This window comes from Condylura cristata, unplaced genomic scaffold, assembly GCF_000260355.1.
Source record: "Condylura cristata isolate star-nosed mole 26May11 unplaced genomic scaffold, ConCri1.0 scaffold00004, whole genome shotgun sequence".
NCBI classification, from domain to species: domain Eukaryota; kingdom Metazoa; phylum Chordata; class Mammalia; order Eulipotyphla; family Talpidae; genus Condylura; species Condylura cristata.
In genome coordinates this window covers 40,621,142-40,646,505 of record NW_004567105.1, presented here as the reverse complement: position 1 = coordinate 40,646,505, position 25,364 = coordinate 40,621,142, and the positions used below count along the sequence as shown (strand labels likewise).

Here is a 25,364-nt window from a genome sequence, read left to right as displayed (position 1 = left end):
AAAAAAAAAATTCATTTTTCCCCCCCTTAAAAGGAAAATACATTTGCAGGGCCCTCCCTAGTTATGCAACAGGGTAAAGTGCAGCACTATGAAGTTATCACCAGCCACTGCAGCACAAGTTCAATCTCTGGCCAGGGAGGTGACCCACATGGCGTGACAGACCTCTCCTGACCCCCAGCCCCCACCACACACACACACACACACACACACACACACACACACACAGCTGCTCTCTTGAGCACATCCATCTGCCCGTTCTGCTCCCCACTCTGTCTTCGGTGAATCCTCTCATCCCCTGCACCCCTGGCCTGTACACCCGCTGTTGTGTTCATAAATAATCTTTTAAAAATATATATATTTGCAGTAGTGTGCTGTGTTTACCAATACTGTACCTGTATGTCATCTGTTCATAGAAAATCCACATATAAATGAACCCACAAAGCAAAACCTGTGTTTGTTCAAGGGTCAACTGTATGATGTGGGTGTACACATGTATACGCTATACACATATCAGTGACATTACACATATATAGCAAGTGACCACTTCGAATAACTTAAATGCATAGTACAAAAACTTGAAACAACTACTTTGCAGAAACAGCAACAAAACTAAATAAAACATAAAGGTAAAGTTCATACCTTTGGGTTGAGCTTTGTCAGGTCAAATCTCCTTTCTGAAAGGTTTAATACCTGCAAAGGGGAAGTGAAAGAACATTAGATGAATCATTATCTTTCCAGATCAAAGAGAAAACACAATTGCATTTCACAGGCCACTTGCCTCCAAGTTAAGAGGATTAAAAGAGATTTAAATGTATAGAAATGCAAGTGTGTGGAATAAAGAACAAACAAAATTAAACAAATACATAAGGGTGGTACAAGCAATCCTGTGCGTCTAGCCTTGCCCCAGAAAGCACAGGGGCACTCAACTGTCAAGGGCCATCTGCTGTGTTCATGCTAAAGCAGAGGTGCAGGTAGATCCTGAGTCTGAGACCTCTAGCAGTGAAGGGCAATGTCAGGGGAGCAAGGAGCCTGAGAAGTTCACCCAGGTCCTTCTTTAGATACAGAAGCCCTTGGTGCAGACTGAGGCACGAGCCGATTTAGCATGTGTGTGTGCTTGGAGGTCGGGGTGGGGGACTGTCTCTGCCCTGACATAGTCCCCACACAGGCTGCCTCCCAACACTATGTGATTCCCATGAAAAGGGGAGGTTCCAGCTTCCCTGACCCACCCAGAAGGAGGGTGGAGCCGAGCAGAGAGAAGAGAGGAGTCTGAAGAAAAAGGAAGCAGCATGGAGAGCCAGAGAGAGACCTGAGGGAGGCACATGGAGCAGAGAATATGAAGAAGTACTTGTCTCTTGGCCCTGGACTGGCTGAAACAGATGTGGGTGAGAGACCCGTGGGGAGGTTAACAGGGTCAGCTTTTATCTTGATGTTGATTTTGCTCTTTTCCTCCCAGACTTGTCTGGCCATTTCGGACCCTTTTCTATGGGTCCCAAGGTGTTTTAGGCTTGTGTTGGACTTTCAGGCCTTGCTTTGGGCCAATCCCTTTTGGGTGGATTTTATCTACAAGGGGACAGGTAACTTTGGGTGTTTGATTTAGAAACTGTATTTTTTGTCTTTTCTGTATTGCACACTCGTCGTATTAAAGTTCCTTTCCATCAAAGGTCTTATATGTTTCGTCTAGCTGTGGCAGATGACAGAACCTATTTAGAGCAGGCAGGTTTGGGGGTTCATAGATGCCCCTCTCTCCCTGCCCTGTTACAACAAGACAAACATGCATGCCACCAGAAAGATCAGGCCTCACACACACTGCCTAAGAAGACACATCCTACAGAATGCCTGAGTCGTGGTCTGTGGTTTGGGGAGCTCTCTTGTCACCACATTCAATCACCAGAGGGCACAACTGGGAGGCATATGGGGAAGAGGACCCCTAACTCCAGGAGTCTTCACTCAGAATCTATACAGGAGACACATGCCTCTCTCTAGACTCGAAAGGTCTCAGTCTCAAAACAAGCAAAGGTCCCTAGCCCTTCCCATGTTGCAGGGGTCTCTAGACCCCACAAAGGTCCCCAACAGCATGAAGAACAGAACTGCTCCACCCCAGTCCAGTGCTATTTAGGCCCCCTCACTGGGTCTCGAGGGAGTATGAGCAAGGGACGGAGAGGGCATGTGAAGGAGACTGCAGTGGCCAGCCACCTGGGTCACACGCCAGGGGGCCTTCCTGGGGGCAGGTAATCATGAGACGGGAAGTTATCCAGTAACATGGACTCCTAAGACAGGATGGGACGATCTTGGACTCTCACTCCACGCTCTACTTGCAACCAGGTCTAGGGCCCAGGGTCCAGTGCAATCAGACTACTCCTGCAAGGCCGTTGGGGCCACTTGGCCTGCTCCAGCCCTTCAGTCATCCGAAAGGACTTTGAGGATGACAGTAAGGACCTCATTGTATAGGGTAAAGATTCGCTGCTTTCCTGGAGATAAAGAGGCCATCCATGCAGGGCAGCTCAGAGAGGTGCCGGGAGAGTAATTCAGCTCAAATAATAGCCATTGTACAGGGAGATTGAGCTGTGCGGCTCCACCTCCCCTGGGCTGCATTCTGGATAGGAAACGCACAAGTCGGAGAAGAATCAGGGAGATGCCACTTCTACGCTGTTCCTCAAACCTTAGGCTCCACCTCTCATTTCACTCTTGTAAAATGACACAGTGCCTCTGAAAGTTCCATCAGACTCCGTCCACACCACCACACCCTCACATTCCATGTCCCCTCAGTGTCTCCACTCAGCGTCCACGCAGCCCCTCCCCTCAGTTTCTCTCGCATACATATTCGAAGATGTCTCTGCTCACCAAGTAGCTGTCCCCATGTTTGGACCTCAGCATGCGCGTCACCTCCTCCAGGTTGTGTAGGTAAGACTCCTCGGAGCACCCAGCAGGGAAGGACACAGCAATGATGCGCTCAGTGATGTAGGTGAGGTCCAGCTCGTGGTCCTCCATGGTGGAGCTCAGTGCTGGTGGCCTAGAGAAAAGAGTGTGGTCAGGGGGACCATGACAGGTATTGGAAGTGGAGGGCCTTGTCTCTAGGTCACGTGGAATGGATTACACCAGGAGATCCATTCTGGCTTCACATCTAGACTTTTCCATCACAGGAGGAAAGAAGTCTCTATTACTCTAGTCCTGCCTTAGAGAACACAAGCTACCAGGGAGCAAGAGGTTGGCAGACTTATTCGGGTCAGAGATATACCGGGATGGACAGCCTATCCCCAGGCTGGTCTCCGTCAACATCAGGCAGCTGCAAGAAGTGCCTTCAGGCAGGGGTTTCTAACTGTGAGAACAGTCAAGGCCAGAGGACAAGCATCTCTCTTTCAGCCTGTAGCACTCAAGGGAGGTGTAAAGGCAAGCGGATTAGGGGGGAGGTGGCTGACCCTGGATAGGGAAGAAATTTTACCCACTGCACAATTACAGGGTACTTCCCCATGGAGGAAGGGTAGCAAGGGTCTGTTGGGAGGGCTATGTGTTGGCAGGAGAGGTGCACGGTCATACAGGCAAACAGGGTGAGGGCAGGAGTCTGGCAAAAGGCTGGGGATAGAGGAGGGCAGAAAAGCCAAGCACATGTAGCCAGCAGTGGAAGGCTTGCCACATGTGGGCACACCTGGAGCCTGGGGAGCCGGGACCATGCCTCCTCCAGGCAGCCTTCCATGCTTGCTTCCTTCATCAAAGACCACTGCCTTCCCTGGCTGCAGGGAGGATGCGATAACAAGAACTACAACAGAGGGCAACAGCTTCAGTGAAACAGGAGTAATATGTGACTCTCATGGGATATGGTTTCCACTGATGAAAGAAATGGAAGGCATTACCAGAAAGCAGTACCATCAGCTTTGGGGACTTACAGTGATTGTTTAACACTCCTACTGTGTGTTTCCCTTTCTTTTCATTGAGTAATTGAGTAAATTCAGAAATAAAACATAGTTTAAGAAATCTCCCAGTACCCATCCTTCAATATTAAATCTATCTATCAACAAAAGCCTACCTGTTCATCAATGCCCCTACTTCCTCCTCCACTTCAACTGCTTCAAAGAAACCCCAGATAATGTATCATGCCATTTAGAAATATCTTAGCACATAATTTTTTAAGACAGATACTTTAAAAATATACAGTGTCATTATCAGACCTAGCAGATACATCATCAGATACCCAATATCATGAATTTATTTTTTGCTGTTGATGTATTAAAATCAGGATCCTAATAGTTCCTACAGTTGAGTTGGTTTTCTGTGTCTTATTCATCAGGCATGGATGCAAAAGGAGCTTGTCGCTTATAAAACTCAGACTCTTTGCTCACTGACGTAAAAATCAGTCCAACTCTCCTCTAGCGACATCCCCATGTCAACACCCGTGGCCCTTGCTCCCGACAGAGGCCAGCATGGCACATTCCACATTCATTGGAACCTTCTCCCAAGTGGCTGGACTTTTACAATTAAGCCATTACATCTAAATACCTATCAACAGATCACCGCTCCACCATCTGGGTTTCTAATGTCAAGATAAAGGCACGACCATGGTAGGTATGGCCATCCAGCACTTATTTGAAATCAAAAAAGAACTACAGATCACAACAGAAAAAAGTAAAACCATGTCCAGGTTTCCTCCGAGGGCAACCCAAAGCAGAGGCCTGGGAAGGAAGCACATGACTGTCACTCACCTGGAAGTCTTATTACAGCAGAGAGACGTGGGTAGTGTGGAAACCTCCAGTACCTGAAATGACAAATAGGGGTCATCTTACACCTCCATGTCCTTCTGGTCACACAAGGCCAACCCCAGGGGAGGAACAACAGCAGGTGTTCTGGTTCAATCATGAATGGTAAGTCAAACATCCTGACCACTGCCTCTACCTACCACCTGGGGGTGTTTCTGCACTTCAGGGTACCTGGGCCCCAGGACTGCATACCCCAAGTGACACAAAACCACTCACTAGCAGCAGGACTGGCTGCCAGCATGCCTGAGCAAGACAGTGGGCATCTCTCACCATGGCAAGGTGGACGGTCCCCCACACCTGTACATGTTTCTCTGGTACTCGAGAGGTATCCAGCAATGTTGCCCTGGTTACTACAATCATTGTTTGTATTTCCTTGGAAGAAGCAAGCAATCAATGACTGAGAAAACGCTCAGCTCTACCTGCTCTTTCTTTTTAAAAACTACCCAGCAGGGAGGAAAGCTTCAGGCTATGATTACGCCACAGTGGACATAACCTTTCTGCTCCTGCGTTTGTGAGACCGAGCATGTGTGAGCATCTGTGATTGTGTGAGCGAATGGGAGGGTGTGTGGCTACATGAGGTGCACGAATGTATGGAGTGTTATCTATTGATAAAAAGTTACTGTTACACTATTCCAGGAGCTGCACCCAGTAACTTTGTGGTAGAAACTATCTCCCATATTCATAAAGGTGAAACCAAGGTTCAGAGAAGTGAGAGGTCTTCTGAAAGCTGGCCTGGGAAGGAAAGCCCCAGAGGGCCCAGGCATGGCTCCCAGAGCACCCTTCCTACCACACACTGCCGTCCCTTGCCCCGTCCCTAGGGACCCCCCATGGGCTCCATCCCTGGTCCCTGTTCAGTGCATTTTCCCAGGTACACACCAAGTGGATGACACCCAGTGACCTGTGCAGCAGGAATGCAAGACCCCTGGCTCCCCTGTTCTTCTCAAAAATCCCCTTTCAAACAAAACCTGCATCCCTGACCTCACCTAGGGTGCCACGTGGGCACCTGGCTTCTATGCCCCCACAGTATATAACAAAGTGACATAAAGTTAGGAACCAAGGGAAATCGCACCAGCTTCAATCCTCAGAGCTCTGGTCTCCACCCACTGGAGGGAGTTGACCTAGTGCAGGCTCTCTCTAAGCACGGCCATGTTGAGAGCCCACTCCAGAGGGATCTCACCTATTGCGAGCCCAGCGAGAGGGGTCTCACCAGGCATCCACATCCGCTAGTTGGTTCTCCCTGGCCAAATCACTGTCTCCTCTCACAGAGGTGGTCGGGGTTTGGTGAGATGAGTCTCATTGAGTTAAAACCAGAACTGGCACAGAAAGGCAGCCCCCAGTGGTTGAACAAGCCTGGACCAAGAACAGCCCTTCAGCCAGAAACCAACCTGCACAGTTTGAGGAATGCCAGAATTGGGGTGATTCTGTTGATCTCCCCATAGTCTTGTACCCAAACTTTAATATCCCAGATCAGAGGAACTCCAAACAATGAGGTATTTTCATTTTCCTAAGGTTTTGTTGAAATATGAACTGATTCAACCTTTTAGAAGTGAGCCCGCCAGTATGTATAAAAAGCATTTAAAAGGCACAAAGCAAGTGGCTTAGCTATGTGAGGAATGTATCCTGAAGAACTTAGCAAAGTGTTATAGTAATAGTCTCACTATTATTTATTTAACCATTAAAAAATAAACAATAGGGCCCTCCCTGGTGGCGCAGTGAGTTAAAGCACAGCACTAAGAAGCTAAAGCGACTTCATCATCAGTTCAATTCCCGCCCCGGAGCTGACCCACATGGCACAGCAGACCTCTCCTGACCCACCCGCTGCTCCCCTCAGCGGTGTACTTCGTCAGTTGGCCTGTTCTGCTCCCCACTCTGTCTCTGGTGAATCCTCTCACCACTCCTGAACCTCTGGCCTGTACCCCAGTTCTTATGCATAAATAAATAAACCTTTTTAAAAAATAAACAATAGCCTAAAAGTTCATCCATGTGTCTGGATTAATCCAGTAAAGTTGTCTAAGAGGAAACGCACTGCAGGTGGGGCAGTGGTGTGCTGGCTTTAGTAAAGATACCTGGGAAGCCGGACAGCAAACAGCACCAAAGCCAGTGCCACAGAATAAGGCGCTCGCCCTCTCACACTCTCCACACTCTCGCTCTCTCTCTCTCTCTCTCTCTCTCTCTCTCTCACACACACACACACACACACACACACACACACACTGCTGCACAAATATCTGGCCAGACTGCAGACTGATTAGGCAGTAGTTTATTTCTGGAATGTTCTATTACCTTTTTTTACCTTACTTTTGCTTCCATCTACATGTTTTCCTTTCTAGCTCAAACATTTACTTCTGTTACTAGCAGGCAAGAGCTCAGTGTTCCCAGAAGTCAGCACAGAAGATCAGAAGTCAGGTGGCATTCAGCCCTGCAGTCCTGAAGAAAATATTCCTGCCCTCCTCTGCCAGCCATGCCCTGCCAGAAGGCAAGGCAATAAGGCACTTCTGGGGCTGGTGGACATACGGGCACTGGACCCTCCCTTGCAGCCTGGAGTCACTGTGAGCAACTGCAGGAGCCCGAGCATGGCCCCCACCCTTGCCACGCCAGGTCCAGCCCTGATCAGGGCCTGATCAGGGCTGGTCCTGCAGCCCTGCCTCCTGATGACTGCCTTTCTGCGCTGATTCATTCGCCAAAGGAGGTGGCTCTGGAATCATCAACAGAACCCCATATCCTCAACATGCTGTTGGGCCCTGCCAGGTTTTCAGCCAATCAGGTGATTCTAGTCCATTGTTTCAGTGTTTGAGACCCGCCCCCCACCCCAACCCAGCCCGTGTGCGCACAGCAGGAGGCACACTTTGCCCTAAGTCCCTTTAACTCAGCCAGCTTTTACCTTTCATTACCATGAGTGTTTTGTCATGCACACAATATATTAGCCAAGTGGGACAATACGGGATTTATAAAGAAATAAATTTATTATGTCATGCTGATTTACAATTAAACACAAGTCTGTCTTACCCCTAGAGGTGTGAAGCCGCAGCCCTGTAGAGACCACTACCCTCAAATACCAGCCAGCACAAAAGGACGTGATTTGGTGGTTTGGGGTTTCCTAAACTTTCCTGCATTTCCACTAAAAAAGGTACAAATTCTGGTGCAGTGTGTTGGGCAAACCATCAGTGAAAAAGCAAAACAAGAGCAGAGCTGGTTAGTCATGCCCGGAGGGGTGGGAAGCTCAAGGGAGACCCAGCCCTTTATGCTTAGGATGGGACTGCCCACACCTCTACTGTGATTGAGAGGGCTCCCCACTGTCATTCTGAGGTTCCAGGAGGCAGCAGTGTCCTCCAAAAGCCCCAATCTAACTGCACCCTCTTTCTTCTGACCTGAAGGGTCACAGGAATCCTGGAACAGATACATGGATTCACAACACTGCCTGCACTAGGGGCTACATCCCTGGCAGCTTCTGGGCCTCAAGAAACACTGGTTCCCAGGGGGTCTGGAGCTGTGGGGGCAACACCAAGGTCCTTGCAGTTGCCCCAAAGCCCCATTGCTTCAGAGGAGACCTGGCCAGCCTTCAAGGATGAATATAAGAGAGGTGAGTCACTGACAGAAAGATAGATGTTAGATGACTGATAGATGGTCCATTGCTAGGTGACTGATAACATACACAAGTCGAAGATTCACAAGAAGTCAAATAAATGCATATATAATTAAGTAGATAAATGCATATACACAAATATACTTATATACATAACTACATCAAATGGCCGATCTCAGGCCATGTTCCCATGTTGTCAGTTTCACCTGCAGCCAATGCTAACTCAGACAAATAACATGCACTGAGAACAATCAGGTGATCCATAGTGACTAGGGAATGAACTTCTTAAAAGTGGAGATTTTTAACACCTGCACTCCATGCTTATTGCTGCTTTATTTACAATAGGAAAGACATGGAGTAAAACCAAGTGAATAAAAGTAAACAACTGGATGAAAAAGATGTGGTACGTATATATACAATGGAATATTACTCAGCAATCAAAAAAGATAAACACATGCCTTTTGCAGCAACATGGATGGAGCTGAAAAGAATTATGCTTAGTGAAATAAGCCAGAAAGATAAAGAAAACTACTGAATGGGTTCACTCATAGCAGAAGCATAAAGGACCAGGGGGGGAAATAATGATAATAATAGTAATAATAACAACAACAATAATAATAAACAACTCTATACCAGTGACATTTTACAGGGGTGGAGTTGGGAATGGAATCAAAAATGGGGGCGGGCGAGTACACACAGGATTATGGTGATGGCACACGGGTGATTTGGTGATGGGAAGCCCACCGGGATTACAACTGAAATGGAAAAGGGCACAAAATGATGTAAAAATAAATAATAGAGAAATACCGCAAGAATGAGGGGGGCGGAGGAGAAAGGCAGGGATCTTTCAACTGTTCAGCTCCTGTCCCTCAACGCATCACCTACTGAGGCATGATGGGCCAGAACCACTGAGCACCAGCTACAGGGAAACAGGGAGGGGCTGTGGCAAGTGGCACAGGGTGTTCCTGTAGTGAGGGCATTTTAGATGGGATTTCTGCTAGTACAGAGGTAGGACTATCTGGCTGCCAGGGAGCTAAAAGGAACTGAAGAGGCCATAACAAGTGCAGAGAACTGGAGGGAGAAAGGAGGAGAAGAGCTGGATGGAAAAGGCCTCCATCAGCCCAGGGGCCCGAGAGGCTAGAAAGAAGCCAGCCCTGTGCCCTGCTCCCATCTCCTGGCCTCACCCCACAGCAGCCAGTCACACCCCAGGAAGGCATGAGCCCCCGGGCTTATGGAGGGAAGCACTGTCCATCTACACCATCCTGGAAGAGCAAGCAGACGCCATAACTAACTGGTTGCCCATCTGGCTCCAGTGAGAACCTCAATAAGCATATGGCTGTGCTCTCTCCACAGCTTGAACAATGTATATGTGTGTATGTATATGCACATGTGTATATACATGCACATATTATACACACACTGGACTCTATCTATTCCCAGCCTCCAATGTCTACACCCAGTCTTACCTGGTGATTCCCTGTGCCAAACAAAATCATTGGTGTTGGAAACCTTTTCCTGGGGGAACTAGTGCAGCCCAAAGTCCAGGAAGGCAGAGGAAGCATCTGCTAAGCCTACTTGTGAGATGTGATGTCTACTGAAATTGCCCAAAAGGGAACACTTCATTCGGAAGCTATGTTAGGGACCAAGCGGATGATGTGCCAGGACCAGACAGAGCTGGAAATCTGTGGCTTACCCAGAAAGCGCAGCTGTGCCCTCACAAGACAAGAGGCTCACACGCCCTCAGGAACGCATTGACCCCTCCACAAGCTCACACTCATCAGGGTGGGGAAGGGACTCTGCCGTCTCAGTGTCTTCACTTGAACGCACAGAATATACTCCTTGGGCTTCACACAACGAAGTCCCTTATACGTCGCAGTACATTTCAAGGCTTAAGGATGACTTACTCAGTTTAATGACGAGAAACCCTGCATCCTAACCTCACAGGAGAAATGTAAGCAAACCTCTCTGCTTGTGACCCCAAGCCTCCAGGATCGGTGCTGAAAACTCCCTTCTGTCAGTACCTTGGAAGAAAGACGGTTGACCACCCACCTCCAGGGAAGCCTCCAGAGGCCGTGGGCTCCAGGACCTGCCACTCTTTAGTGATCAAGGTGACATCCCCTGAGATAGCAGCGAGATGCTTCCTGCCTGCTCTCCTGGCCTCTGGCTGTACAGTGGATCTCCACCCACCTCTGCCCAGCCCAGCCTCCACACCTGTGCCCTCTTTGGCACATGCTTATCGTGCCTGCAACTTGGAGGGCATAGAGAGTAAAGAGGTAGATGGGAGGAGGAACTGGTACAACTGTGCTAAAGGTGAGATCTGCCACAGGTAAACCGCAAAGGCATGCTGCTTCCCCCAGAGGCCGGACCTGGGTGGAACCCTGGACATCCCTCTCTTTTGATAAGATGCCAGCTCTGGGCCTCTGGAGCACATGAGCTCACTGGGGAGAAGCAGAGAAGTGTCCAAAGACAAAGTCATCGTCCTCTGCAGGAAGCTCTCTTGCTCAAGTGTTTGCTTACTACTCATATTTTTGTAAATAGAGTTATTTTTATATTTAAAACAGAAAGAGCAAAAGCAATTTTGCAGCCTTGGGACAGAGACTCACTTGGCCATCTTTCAAGAGAAGGCAGTGGTTAGGGGCCTTGAGACAACACAAGCCTCTTTCACTAAGAGAGACAGAGTCTGGAGTATGCTCTGTATGGCCTAGAGACAGGACTGGCGACACAGGGACAGAGACATCTCTTCTGGGTAGAAACCCTCCCAGCCTCTGTCCACGGACAGGGTTTCTCATCAGATTGTCTAGGTCCAGATTCAGGCTCTGCCGCGTGAGACCTGTGATCTCAAACATACCCTTCAAGCACCTCAGCCTCAACCTTCCTTCCTCATCTTTCCATCCCGCATCTAGGGATCATGACCCTAGATGACCTTGGGGTAATGACCACACAGGGCTTGTTGGCTGTTCACGCAAACTCCTAGCACACCACCCTCCAGCAAGCACTCACATCTAGTATTCTATCATTCCCCAACTTACCCTGCCCAGAGCCCCCCATCCCACACACTCACCACAGTTGTCGTCCCCCCAAGGTCCTCCATCTTCTATCACCATGTCCTACAATAGCCCGTCACACAGAGCCCACCCATGGCACACCACCCTATAGTGTGCCATCCTACCATACACCATCCCACACACAGACCCATCCCAGAGTGCCCCATCCCATACAGCACCCCCTATAAGCGTAGGGACCCCTGGGCAGGTCCAGAAGAGCTGGAGACACCATTCCAGTACCTGTGAGAACTGCTTTGCCATTTCTAACTATGCTTCTGTCCAAGAAGGAAGGAAGCAAAGCCAATTTGGACACTCAGCCTTTTTTGAGAGCAGATGGGGGAGATCCACACACTTCCCTACCGTAGGGGCTGCAGAGGGAGAAGGGTCACGGGACGAAAATACCAGGGGCAAAGGCCAAAGTGCTCTTGAGGAGCAGGAGGCCTGCTGTCAGCTGTACGTGCACACCCTGCCAGTCTGACCTGGGCGTGAGCAGACTCGGCTGTCTACTGCACCACAAAGCCTCCCTGAGACACACACAAGTCTCAGCAGACAGTGGGCTCCAGCAATGCGGGTCCAGCTGACACAAGGCAAGTTGATCAACTCAAGTGGGGAGCCAGGTGTTTGGCTTTTGTGATTTTGACTGATGATTCTCACAAATCAAATGTTCAAATCTGAACATTTGTGCCATATCTCTCAGGGTAAAAGTATTTAGTGTGGGGCAGACCAGATGTGATTATGAACCCCAGCTCCTGCCGGCTGAGGAATGTTGAGCCAGGAAATGCATGAGTCTCAGTGAGCTCATCCGCCCAGGGGGATTCAAAATGTGCCCCTTGCAGGCCCTTCGCGGAACAATGAATAATGGCATGAACATACCATTGCAAACCACGGCACTAGGCAGGGGCCCACCAGCAGCTGCATGTGTTCACCTGGCTTTCTCCTATACATGACTGTTGACGTGGCCGGTTACGCTGCGTGTGTTGCTACATTCAGGGGACTACTCATTCTCCCTCTCCTGACCTTCCCCGCCTGCCACTGTCCTGTGACCAGCAGCTCCACTGTCCTGCGAGTGACACAAAACGCCTAGTGCTGTTGACATTGTCCTTGACACATTTAAACAGCTCTCAGATCTCTCAGCCAATGTTTCCCCCACATTTGAGAGCTGATACTGTCTCATGACCGGCATCAGCTGTGTGACTGACCACGGCTCTTGTCTTTGATCTGATCGGTGGAACCTCCTGCATTCTGAATGGCCACCACGGAACACACAGAACTCTCAAGATGCTGCAACCCTTTCGTGCCTGTCTGCTGAAGGAGCTCATACGCCCTCCCCCTGTATCCCTGTATGCGAGCAATTAAGGGACACACCCAGAAAGGCAGCATGGGAACCACACCAGGAGGCCTCCCCACCCCTCTTTGCCTCACTCAAACATCCAGACCCAAACCCTCGCTTATCTAGCAAATACTGAGTACTACTGGAGAACACCTTTCATACTTTCTGAAGAAAAAGGCATAATCAGGGCCTTCCCTGGTGGCGCAATGGATTAAAGTGCAGCACTATGAAGTTGTCTGCAGCTGCTACAGCTTAAGTTCAATCCCCGACTAGGGAGCTGACCCACATGGCGTGGCAGACCTCTGCTGATCACCCGCTGCTCCCCTCAGCAGTGTATTTCAGTCAGTCCACCTATTCTGTTCCCCACTCTGTCTCTGGTGAATCCTCTCACCTCTGAGGTGCACCTCTGGCCTGTACCCAAGTTCTTGTATTCATAAATAAATAAATCTTTAAAAAAAGGAAAAGGGCACAGTCAGTGTGCATTACCTGAGACAAATATCCTGAACACCTTAATATAAGACACAAAAGTGATAAAGGCACAAAGGTAACATAAACTTCATTTCAATAAAACGCAGAGGCTGGGGTGTCGTCTTCACACCACAGTGCAGAGCGTCTGCCAAGAGTCAACGCTGCGTGACTCAGCTGATGCTGTGTTTCTAGCAACCATCTAGGAGCAGACGGCAAGCTTCCTATGCGCTTTTACGAAAATTGATGCTAGAAAGAAGCAACACAGGAAAGAGACAATAATAGTGAGGCATGGTGGCCAGACAGAGCCTGGCAAGCCAACACAGCTGACCAGCTCAGTGCAGGTAAGGGCGATCCCAGCAGCTAACACACTTGCTCAGCAGGTTCCCCTCACCACTGATCCAGAGCAGGTAGGAGGAGCTAGGACAAGACACTCACGCCCAGCCCAAGCACAAAGCGGGTGAGGGGCACAGTCAGGCCTGTCTTGCCCCACGCTCACCACCCTACAAAGCCACAGGGGACATGGCCAGCACTGGGCAGCTTGGAGCTATCCCCAGTGATTAGGCCCTGCTCTCCTGTAGATGAAGGCCATTCACGAAGTGTAGATTAAGAACTAGGAACCTCGGCCCTCCCTGGTGGCGCAGTGGGTTAAAGCACAGCACTAAAAGCTAAAAAGCCACTTCAGCATGAGTTCGATCCCCACCCGGGAAGTAACCCACATGGCACAGCAGACCTCTCCTAACCCCAGCTCTATATGTATAAATAAATAAATCTTTTAAAAAGAAAAAGAACTAGGAACCTCTTAAAGGTCCACCTAGGTGACCTTGAGCAGGCACCGCCCTTCCAGTACCTCAGGCTCCACATTTATCAAACAGGCTCCTAACTACAACACCATTGAACATGGCCTGGCACGGAGTAAGTGTGTAGTTAGCAACCATCAGGAAATACTCTACTGTAATCATAGGAAACCATAAAATGGGCTGACAGGAAAGTGAGAATGAAGGAAATGCTACAAGGAGAATCATTCAGTGAGCAGTGGTCACACATCACAGGGCAAACCATCCTGAAGACTCAACGGCAACTATCACTCACACTCACATACCCGTGTGCACACAACACATGCGTGCACAGCAGGTCTGTGTTGGGGGCTAATGCTGGTGGTGTGTCCCATTCCCACTGTGATGGAGTAAAGAACTGGGACCCAGGCTCCTGAGGCACTGAGTGGTCCAACCCCTGCCTAACTGCCTACTCTTAGTCCCTGACTTATGAACCTCCTTTCAGTCCCAAAATTCTGCTTTCTCCTGCCCCAGGGGCTTTGCACATGTCCTACACTATCTGGAATGGTCCTGTTAAGGGGAAGGATGTCCTCGAGGAACTTTGCGGTCTTATGGACTCCACCCCCTACTCCAGCTTTCTGGACCCTACACCATACTCCAGTGATTGGAAACTACAACTCCCAGCAGTACCAGGGAAAGAACTGCGAGGACCCAAGGGTGGAGCTAGCAGGAATTCTGGGACATCTGGGGGATAAATAGGGCACGATCGCATCTCTGGCTCTCTCGCTTGGGAAACAGCTCTCCTGACCGTGTGACTCCGGTGTGTTCAGTCAGCCTAGCCCTAAGGTATTCCAGATACTTTGTATCCCGCTCTCTTTCCACGGGTTGTTTCCTATTCCTTTCCCTTTTTGTGATAAACCCGATATTGACCCTTTTGTGTGTGCCTGCAGTGTAACTGAATTGTGAGTGCCGGTGAGGCCTCACAGACAGGCGGCCCAGTCCACTCTGGGCTACCCTGTATCAGTCCCAACTTACCTACCCAAGCCTCACCTGGCTAACTACATGCATCTATGCATATCCAGCTCAGAAGTCACTTCAGATTCCATCCCCACTTCCCACCGCCATGTATATGTCCTATCTACTGGTATCTTCTTAATTGCACAGCAATAATTAACTTGTGAGTTCTGATCTAAATTCTGTAGCCCCACCCCCACCCCCTTTGCCAAAGCCACAGCAGGGTTGTTGGGAACAGCATCTATATGCAGCAGCAGACAGAATACAAAGGGCACTGAGATAAAGAAATGCAGTAGCCATTAACTCCAGTTTCGAGGAATAACCTAATCATTTAAGGAAGAGGGGGGCTACTGTTTTCACATCTCAGTAACAAATACCTCGTTAGTTTTATTTTAGGACTTAAAACAATAAGTGTACTATAGTAGTTAAACAGACATAATTTAAAAGAGGAACAGGATGAAAAGCAGTAACTCCTCCATACTTTAGCAAGAGTATAACACGTGGAAGCAATGAACCTGAGCTTGACATGGACAGGAAGTGTTCAATGAAGAGCCATGAGGTGACGCGTCCAGTAAAGTCAATGGTACAGAGGTTGACTCCACATGGCTGTAAAATGTGGATTTTGCTTGCTGGTTTGGGGGGGACCTCACTCAGCTGTACCCACCAGACACAGGCTACAGTAACACACCTTTTCCTAAGGGAAACCACCCCCCTCAAAAAACAAACAAATACTGTGCAAAGCATTTCAGAAGCATCCTGGTCTCCAGACAGGGAACCTAGAACAAAGGTACCAACCCTCACCTGACTCACCTGCACTCCTGTTCACAGCATGGAGGGCAACATCAAGGCTCCTGGGCAGACTGACGGCTGGGTCCCTCCTCCCAACTACCTCACCCACGCTGGCTTTGAGGTAAAAAGCAAAGAAGCCACACCAGGAACCTTGGCAAGGCTCAGAACTCACGGAAGAGGCCAGCTTCCCAAGCCACCAGCTTGCACTGCTCCTACCCATCAGAGCAGTTCCACAGAAAGGAACAAAAGGGATCGTTGCCTAACTGCAACGTTGCTTTCCCTTCTTAAACAAGATTCACAAGGAAGTGCACGGGGCAGGTGAGCAGACACAGAGCACGTGGGCTAGTTACGGACTTGGGGAAGGAGCACAATTAAACAGATCAGTAAACAAAAACACCTCGATGAGGACATTTTTATTTCCCCAAGCAAAGAGAAAATAAACTCTTTTTCAAAAGCAACAGCCAGCCATTTTCAGTTGAAAAAACCAAAGGCATTCATTTGTTCATTCCTTCATTCACTCATTCACCGCCTGGTAATGGGGTGCAGGGGCCAAGCACCTCTCTGTGACTCAGTTTCCTCACTGGGAAGGTGGGATTGTAGCAACTAAATAAGGGGACATGTATAAAGTGCTGAGAATAATACCCAGCCAGTAGTATATGTTAAGAAAATATCACAGGGCCCTAAAACTCACATCCCCACATCTGTGCACTAAACCCCAAGAACCAACAGAGAGGGCAGCACCATTAACAGTCAGAGAAATAAGACTCGGAAAGCAAAAGCAACTTCCCAAAGTCAAAGAGCCGGCAAGGTATTTCTTTCCCTTCCGAAACGAGAATACTAGAAACAAATTCATTGTCAGTACTTCTCACTTTAATTCTTTTTCTTAATACTCTTTAAACGTGGGCAGAGATTACCATGAATTGCCAGAATAAATACACCAGCTAATTTAGTAAAGTAAAACAAAGTCATTTTGCCCCGTTCAACCCTAAGAAGCAAGATTTGTTCAGACGGAGATAACACCTCTGCTTATCTATCACCAAACAGTCAGAAAACAAAGGTGCACAGGCTGCTTGAGCCATATGGTAGGAGGAGGCTGAGAAAGGCAGACAGGCAGAGAGGCAGCGAGAAAGTCACGGGCAGGCAGGACTCGCCCAGAGAGGAGACTGACCTACACACTGGCAGCCGGGGCTGGCAGGACACAGGTATCAGAGCAGAGCAGGCCTGAGTGAAACTTCCACTGCTCCTTCGGCAGAGCCAGGACAGAGTGGGAAGGCAGAGACAGACCCAGGGCCACAGGTGCACGGCAGCCAGTGAGCCGCGCCTCTAGAAGGAACTTACTGTGCCGGGCAGGGGCTCACAACCAGGGCTTCTCCTCACGAGCAGCAACCTCCTACCGCCTGGTCCTTCACTGTGTTCCCCTGGGCACCCCTCCCTGCCACTGGCTAATGTGACAGAAGGAGGGTGCTGCAGGAGGACAGTGTCAGGAGCAGCGGCAGCCGCGCCAGGAACCGACAGGCGCAGCCAGCCGAGGCAGGACCTGGTGCAGCACGCATGCCTGCACGTGGGACAGGACAGTGTTTGCCCGGGGCTGCGGGTGGCCCTGCCAAGGCCTACAGGAACCCAGAGAGACCAGTCAGGGCCACACAAAGCAGAGGTCTGTGCCAGCCATGTCCTCCAGATCTACCCTCACGGTGCAAAAAGAGTGCCTGTCCCCCACCCAATGCCACAAAAGAGAAGGCCACTGCAGATGGCTGGGAGGGCAGATCCTTAGACCTGCACCCCAAACCCAACAGGGCCCCCAGCCTGTCCTCCTTCCTTCCCTCCCTCCCTCCCTCACTCCCCCTTCTTTCTCCCTCCACCCACTTTCCACCTGGTTCTCGCCCCACCCCATCCTCCCATGTTTTCCCTCCTCCCTCCCCTCCCTCCCCTCTGCTTCCTTCCCAGTTCTACCCCATTCTAAACAGAATTTGAGGTGACTCACCAAATGCATTCATATAATTGACATTTTTTGACTTCCACCAAACCAAGAAATGAACACAAAACAAGGTCAAAGAGTCTACTTGGAGCAGACTATAACTAGCACATTGAAACCTCTGCGGGTTAATTCCTAAAAGGACATGTTCTGAGTTTCCCCAGGGCCAACGCACAAAGAAGCTGCAGCTCCTCACACAGCTCAGGTTGTGAACAGGTTTATAGGTCAGCCAATCTGTCTGGGGCTGCATTCAATTCTGTCATTTGGCACTCACCAGAAGGGGAAGGCCTGCTGGTGGCCCCTGTCCCAGCTATGGGGCACCCCACAGCCACTTACTGGAACCGTCATTTTATTGTGAGAGAAGTCACATGGACTCATTTCACACTTATGACTGACAATGAGGTGTTCTTCTATCTCATATTTCACTAAAAAATTCCTTCTCATAGAGCCCACAGGAGGGGCTTAGGGAGAGGACCTGGGACTTCACAGCCCTGTCCCTGGCATGATAGGCTGCACCAGAGGAAGCACAAGTCTTCTTCCAGATCAGGCACATAGGGTGACCTGAGCTGACTGGTTAGCATGGCAGAGACACGGAGAGAGACATGGAAGGCAGGCCAGTAGGCCACTGTCCATTTATCTGTCAAGTCAGCAGACAGCAGACCACAAAGGGTTAACTCCTCTGAGCATCAGCCCTCACTGTTGTAAAATGGGTAGATAAGGGCACTTCACTAGGTGGCCAGAGAGAGACACCAGGGCCCAGGCCTCAAAGGCCCAGAAAGCCTGCACCTGCACCATGGCCCCTCCATCTGGAGGGAGAAGATTCTAATTACTGCATTTTACAAGTGAGGGATGGGGTGGGAGGGACAAGAACGCCGGTGGAGGAGCAGGCAGGCCAACCACAGGGCCCTGAACTTAGACCAACTGTCTCCGACTTCATGATGCTCCACCAAGTCATGGATACAGTTTTCTATAAAACATCACCAACTCACAAAAAATGGAATGACCTCAGCTCCAAAGCACAGGTCAGGAAAGTTAACAATGGAGGAAAGAGCAGCCTCGGGTGACCTACAATCACCCTCCTTACTGCTGGCCACCATTAAATGGGGGTCTTGCAGTGTGAGCTGCAGGGCATGGCTCACTTTTACCTCTGGCTGCTGCCCTGCACAAGTCATGGGCATGGTAGTTTTACTGAGGTCCACTCAATGACCTGGGCTTGACAGACACCCCAGGTTCTAGCTGTTTTTGAGGCCTGGAGCTCCCATTGCTGTAATGGTGTCTGCTGAGGTGGTAGCAGCATTGGCACTGAGAGATGCATCCACTATTGCTGCCTCTGGGTGGTACTCAGGCCACTCCTACAATGGCCAAGCTCACCCCATCCTGGTGCAGACTGATCCCTGGCAGTAGTCATGGCAATGTTCACCCCGCCCCAGAGCAGACCAGGTGCCCATAGTGGAAGCAACACTCAAGACCCACAATGACTCCTGGTTCAGAGTCATTGGGAGGAACGTTGGGCTCCACTGACACAGCCTGGCAGCTCCCTGAGGCAGCAGGGAAGAGGCCTAGAGGCCTGTAGTATGCTGGGTCAACATGGTGGGCTCCCAGTGGCAGCCCAGACTACAGATGTCCACCATGCCTGCCATCAGCCCTGCTTCTGACATTGCCTGAAAAGACACCATCACGCTAGGCCCCATGTCTCAGCTTATGCCAACAGCTCCCAAAGAGCTATAACACTGGTGTCTCTGACACTGTCCCCTGGTGACCAGTGCTGAGCAGCCTCACTAACTGGTTCTAACCAACACTATTGATCAGTTCTGCTAACTGATATCCAGGGCTGTGTGTCCAAACATCTTTGAGAGTTTTACACAGTTTCTAATCTTCCAGCACTGCCGCTTAGCACTGTTGCATCTGGCACTATCTGGTCTGTCATTCAGGCTGTCCATCCTGGCCTTCAGAACACTGCTTTGGGTTGCTGTGGTATTGCCTCAGCAACCCCACCTATGAGAATCTCCAGCTGCTACTATGAGTTGGATTGTGGCCCACTGCTTACTGGTGTGCCATTAGCTCCAGGCTCACTGAAAGAATAGCACCATCTTACATGAGCAGACTTTGTTTTAGACCACTGGATACTGTTGATAGACTCTCTAAGGTGAGAGAGCCTGCCATTTGTAGATTTAGAAACTCCTTCTTCCCAATGTCCCCTTTGTAATAAACAACACTGTTGTTGTAACGGAGCTATTCAACTGCAAGTGCACAGGTAAGAAAACACAGTGACCTACATAACACCTTGGCACTGTTTTAACTATAGGAGGAATGAAAGTGTAAGCATCATTGATTGACCAAACTGTCCTTGTTGAATTGCATGTTCTTCACCCCTTTTTTAAGATTAATTGCCCATAAATATGTGGGTTTATTCTGGGTTTTCTATTCAATTCCATTGCCCTGTTTTTCTGGTTTTTGTTCCAGTACCATACTGCTTTAATCATTATGGCTTTGTAGTACAGTTTGAAGACTGGGACTGTGATACTTCCATTCTCCCTCTTTTTAGGCAAGAGAGCTTTGGCTATTCAAGGTTTGTGTGTGTGTGTGTGTCATACATATTTTATCAGTATTTGTTCTATTTCTTTGAAGAATGTCACTGAAATTTTTATTGGAATAGCTACGAATCTGTAAATTGTTTTTGGCAGGATGGCCATTTTGATTATGTTAATTCTCCCAATCCATGAGCAAGGTGTATCGCTCCATTTCTCTGTGTCTTCTTCTATTTCTTTTAATAATGTTTGATAACTTTCTTTGTATAGGTCCTTCATCTCTAATGGAACAAGGACAGTCTGTTCAATAAATGGTTCTGGGAAAACTGAATTGCTACATAAAATAAAAAAAAAGAAAAGAAAAGAAAAAGAAACGAGACTACTACTTCATACCATGCACAAAAATCAACTCAAAATGAATAAAAGAATTAGACATAAGACCTGAAGCCATAAAATATATAGAAGAAAATATGGGCAAAGCACTACATGATATACTTCCAAGTAAGATCTTTAAAGACACATCTCCCAAAGTAAAGAAAGTGAAGAAAAAGGTGAACCGTTGGGATTACATCAAACTAAAAATAACTTCTGTACAAGCAAAAGAGACATTATCCAAAATAAAGAGACACACTTCTCATTAGGAGAAACATTTTGCACACAATACAACTGGTAAGGGACTAATCACAAAGATCTACAAAGGGCTCACATGACTCAACAAAAACAAACTCAAAATCCAGTCAAAAGAAGAGTTAAAAAGACACTTCTCCAAAGAGGAAATGCAAATGCTCAACAGGTCTATGAAAATAAGTTTAACATCCCTTATAGTCAGGGAAATGCAAGTCAAAACTACAATGAGGTAACACACCTGTGAGAAAGGCACATATTAGAAAAACAGGAAACAAGAAATGTTGGCGAGGATGTGGAGAAAAAGGAACTTTCCTACATTGCTGATGGGAATGCAAACTGGTCCAACCACTATGGAAAGCTGTGTAGTGATTCCTCAAACTGCTAAAAATGGAGCTTCCATATGATCCAGCAATCCCACACCTAGAAGTCTATCCAAAGGACACAAAAACATTAATTCAACAGGATACCTTCACACTCATGTAATTATTGCAGCATTATTTACAATAAATAGGTAAACATACAACCCAAATGTCCAAAAGTAGATGATGAATGAAGAAGATGTGGTACATATACACAATAGAATACAGTTCAGCAAACAAAAAAGATAAACTCATGCCATTCTCAGAAACATCAATGGAGCTGAAAAGGCTTATATTCAGTGAAATAAGTCAGAAGGAAAAAGAAAAATATCAGATGGTTTCACTTATAGGAGGAATACAGAGGAACCAAATAAGGGATGAGGAAAACAAAAATAACAGCAATAATAAAAAATTAGCAGGCAACTATAAGTCAGAGACTTTTATCAAGGAAGGAGAAGGTGGAAGAACCAAAACAAGGGGGAGAAGAATACAAGGGACTATGGAGAATGAGGTTCATGGATGAGTTGATTGTTCAGATTTTAAGGGGAATACGCCTGAATGGTGAAAGTATACAAGTAAACATTGTACAAAAATGAACAATGATTGTAATATCTATATACAAATTTTTTAAATTATAATTTTAAAAAAATGGGTCTAGAACACCATCCCACATTCCCTGGAACCCAGATGTAATGTCAAATTCTTCCTTATACAGTCTCTCCTGACCCCTCCAGCAGACTCCTAAACTGGGGAACCCTTATTATCACCTCCCATCTTCTGCCAAATGGGAGGGGACCTGACAAAGAGAGCCCAGAGACCAAAGACACACTACTGGTGGGAGCAGAATTGAGCCTCAGGACCTGAGCTCTTACTCCACCACAACACATCATCGATTCCGACTTCCCTAGCACTTTAAAAGGCCAACATCAGTCAGCCCTCCTCTATGGATTCCTCCCAGCTTGACCTTTCCAGTTTATACAAGAACTTCCCACTGTAGTTTCAGAGAAAAGAAGCCAGAGTCCCATCTCCTGGAAGACAGATGAAGGGAAGGTTATTCCCAAATGTTAACAATGGTGCAGTCTGAGAACCACTGGTCAACACTAACCAGTTGCATGACTGCGATCCTCACTGTTTATGGTAGTGGGGTCCCCCCGTTCCATGAACTGGAAACAGCCTTCATGCTTAAAGCAACAGACAGCACACAGGACTACAGATCCAAGTTATTTTAAGCAGTGAAATTTAACAGGAAAGAATAATGTTAAACACAACTTGAGAGGGACACTCATTCCCTATATTTAAGTGTTGAGCAGAGAATGGTCTTGACCAACCTCAGCTGTTGATATGGAAGAGAACTTTTGTCATTCTGCTCATGGCCCATGAACAATCACAGTAATTGCTAATTTGGAGAAAATAAATTTGATCAAGCAGAAAGAAAAATCTGCAAACACAAAATCCACCAATGATGAGGATGAGCCATAATTTAATCTATAAAAATATTAGATTATTCAATTTTAAATAATTCACTTCAGAGATCAGAGAACAGGGCCTCCCTGGTGGTATAGGGGTTAAAGTCTCAGTGCTATGAAGCTATCACCAGCCACTGCAGCATGAGTTCAATCCCCAGCCAGGAAACTGACCCACATGGCACCACAGACCTCTCCTGAGCCGCCGGCAGCTCCCGTCAGCAGTGTATCTCAGTAGATCTGCCTGTTCTACTCCCTGCTTTGTCTCTGGTGAATCCTCTCAGACCCTGCACCTCTGGTCAGTACCCCAGTTTTTGTATGCATAAATAAATAAAAATAAATCTTTTTAAAAGAGAGAGAGAGATCAGAAAGCTTCTAATTCTAATGTCACCAACTAACATTAAAAAATCACGGTCCACCAGCAGTCCTGCCCACCTGTGATTATGTGGGTGTTTCTTCTCTCAAACCTTCTCCCTTTGCAAAGCAGTAGCAGAACCTCTCTGCCTGCCTGTGTCTATGCAGGGGTCTCTTTCCCCTCTTTTCCTTTTCCAAGAAATCTTTTCTTTTAAAGTGAAAAAAAAAAAGATAGTCTAGGCCTACTATCAACATATGACGCCATCTCTTTATTTAGAGGATGTCTTTCACTTTTATAGGAAGCTTAGCTTTGAAGGACTCCCTCCCTGCTTGGAACAATGGTTAAAGAAGAGAAGTTCAAGCTGTAACAATTCTGTCTAAAGGCCTGCAACTTCTCTTCCAAAGGCCTAACTCCCACCTGAAGACTTCTACCAACTTAGCAATGCTTTGGCCCAAGAAGCATGGGATGTTCTCTGGTCAGAGATCCTGAAGAATCTGGCTCTGCACCCTGGAGCAGGAGGGAGGGGTTGTTCCCAAGGGGAAAGGATCTTGGGGAGGCACCTAAATCCAAGGCTGCTGCATCTTCATTCACCTTCATACCCTGACAGGATCACTGAAAGTGCCCCACTCCAGAAAGGCATTGCCTACTAGAACATAGCACCAAAGTTCAGCTTGTATCAGAATCTTCTAGAAGACTTATAAAAAAATGTCTGGAGCCCCCACTCCAGAATTTCTGATTCAAAGGTGTAGAATTTCTGATTCAAAGTTGTAGGGTAAGACTATGGAGTTGAAGTTTCTAAATTTCTAAATGCTCAGATTTAGAAATTTAGGACTAGCTGAGTGTCTGAAGACACTTAGAGAGTCACTCATTTAAACAATGTATGCATTGGGGGTACTTAAGACACTGTTACTATGTAGGATGCTGACATCATTCAAGCATCCATAGCTGTCACATTCACTAATTCTCCCAATTACCCAATCACCTAAGAATAGGCACTGCAGCAAAAAATGTCAGCTTCAATCACGAAAAGGTATTCACTACTTCGTACAAGTACAAGTTCATTTTTCACTCTTAATTTTCCAAAGTTATTCTTTACACTCAATCTAAATCTACACTCAATTAGTGTCTAAGTCCAGGTTCCCACAAATAAATCACATTAAAGTTAATGAAGGTGGGAGTATTTTCCCAGAGGATGAGTTGGCTAGCTGGAAACACCAGTTGCCCAGACGTAATGTTTAAAAGGAGTTTATGAAGCAAACAGAACCATTTTAGCATAATTTGTATCGACCTGCAACACTGCTGAAAAACTCAGCAGGTGTTCAGTGAATCACTCCTCCAATAGCCCATCCATCCAGATGACCCCAGCAGGGAATGTCACATTAAGCCTCAGGTAAGGAAAGGAAACAATGGTCCAAAGCGGTGAGCAACTGACAGGGTGGCAATGTGCTGAAAAATTAAAGTCAACTACAGGCCTCTGAGTCCTGTCACAGCCACGGGGCTCTGTGCCTATGTGTGTGTGCCCGCAGCACCACAGCGAGTAATGGGCACTCCAGGTCCTGAACCTCTGGCACCACCAGCTTTCCTACCTACCAGCCACCCCCAATGGAACAATATCCACACTGCCCCTCCAACCCCACCCACTACTGTTTACCCTAGCCAGAAAGTCACCCCCACTTCACCCCACCTTGTTCATAAATATGTCAGTATGTACCTTTAGAAGATAAGGCCAGCCATCTTTAAAAATACACAATTATCTATAGTCAGTGTTTAAATGCCCCTGTCCTGTAAGTTTTACTTAGATCTCCTCCCACACCCCCATAACAGTCTGGTTGTTTGAATCGGATCCAAATAAACTCATACAATGTCTGTCTAATGTAGCTCTTCAGTTCCCTAACAATACAAGCTCTTCCTCCTGTGATTTACTGGGAAATGATTGGGATTCTTTTTGCCCAGAATTTCACTATTCTGGGTTTTGCTGACCCCACTGGCATAATGTCCTGGATTGCTCTGGCTCAGTATTTCCTGTAATCCATGAACAGGTCTGAGCCTGGTGAGACACTGGCTTGAGTTCTGGCAGGGACTCTGCAGAGAGGCAGCCTGTCCTTTTGCTGGGAGCACATGACCCAACGGGTTCCTTCTGTGGAGGTTACTGAAGGTCACAAGCTGAGTAGCAATTCAATTATTAACAGTATGAAATGTGGCACGATTCGATCACTTTCTCAATGCTTGGTAGCAGAATGCCTCATTAAATGCAACTTTTCCTCTTAGGTATTTAGAAACCCTGAAGTACGGTTGCTACAAAAAAAAAAAA

The 25,364-nt window shown here is 47.7% G+C and overlaps 2 protein-coding genes across 2 annotated transcripts in view; both read right to left on the bottom strand.

The window, feature by feature from the left end:
- Window positions 1-3,004, bottom strand: part of TNS3 (tensin 3) — a 129,274-nt gene extending 126,270 nt beyond the window's left edge. Inside the window, exons 1-2 of the mRNA XM_012720398.1 lie at window positions 2,842-3,004; window positions 640-690 (exon numbers count right to left, since the gene is read on the bottom strand). Coding sequence (XP_012575852.1) covers window positions 640-690; window positions 2,842-2,988 — 198 coding nt within the window. The 5' untranslated portion in view covers window positions 2,989-3,004. The remainder of the gene's footprint in view (window positions 1-639; window positions 691-2,841) is intronic.
- A 1,686-nt stretch (window positions 3,005-4,690) lies between these two features.
- Window positions 4,691-25,364, bottom strand: part of LOC105854737 (SH3 and cysteine-rich domain-containing protein 2-like) — a 103,703-nt gene continuing 83,029 nt past the window's right edge. The window contains exon 5 of the mRNA XM_012735157.1: window positions 4,691-4,747. Within this exon, the coding sequence (XP_012590611.1) occupies window positions 4,691-4,747 (57 nt within the window). The remainder of the gene's footprint in view (window positions 4,748-25,364) is intronic.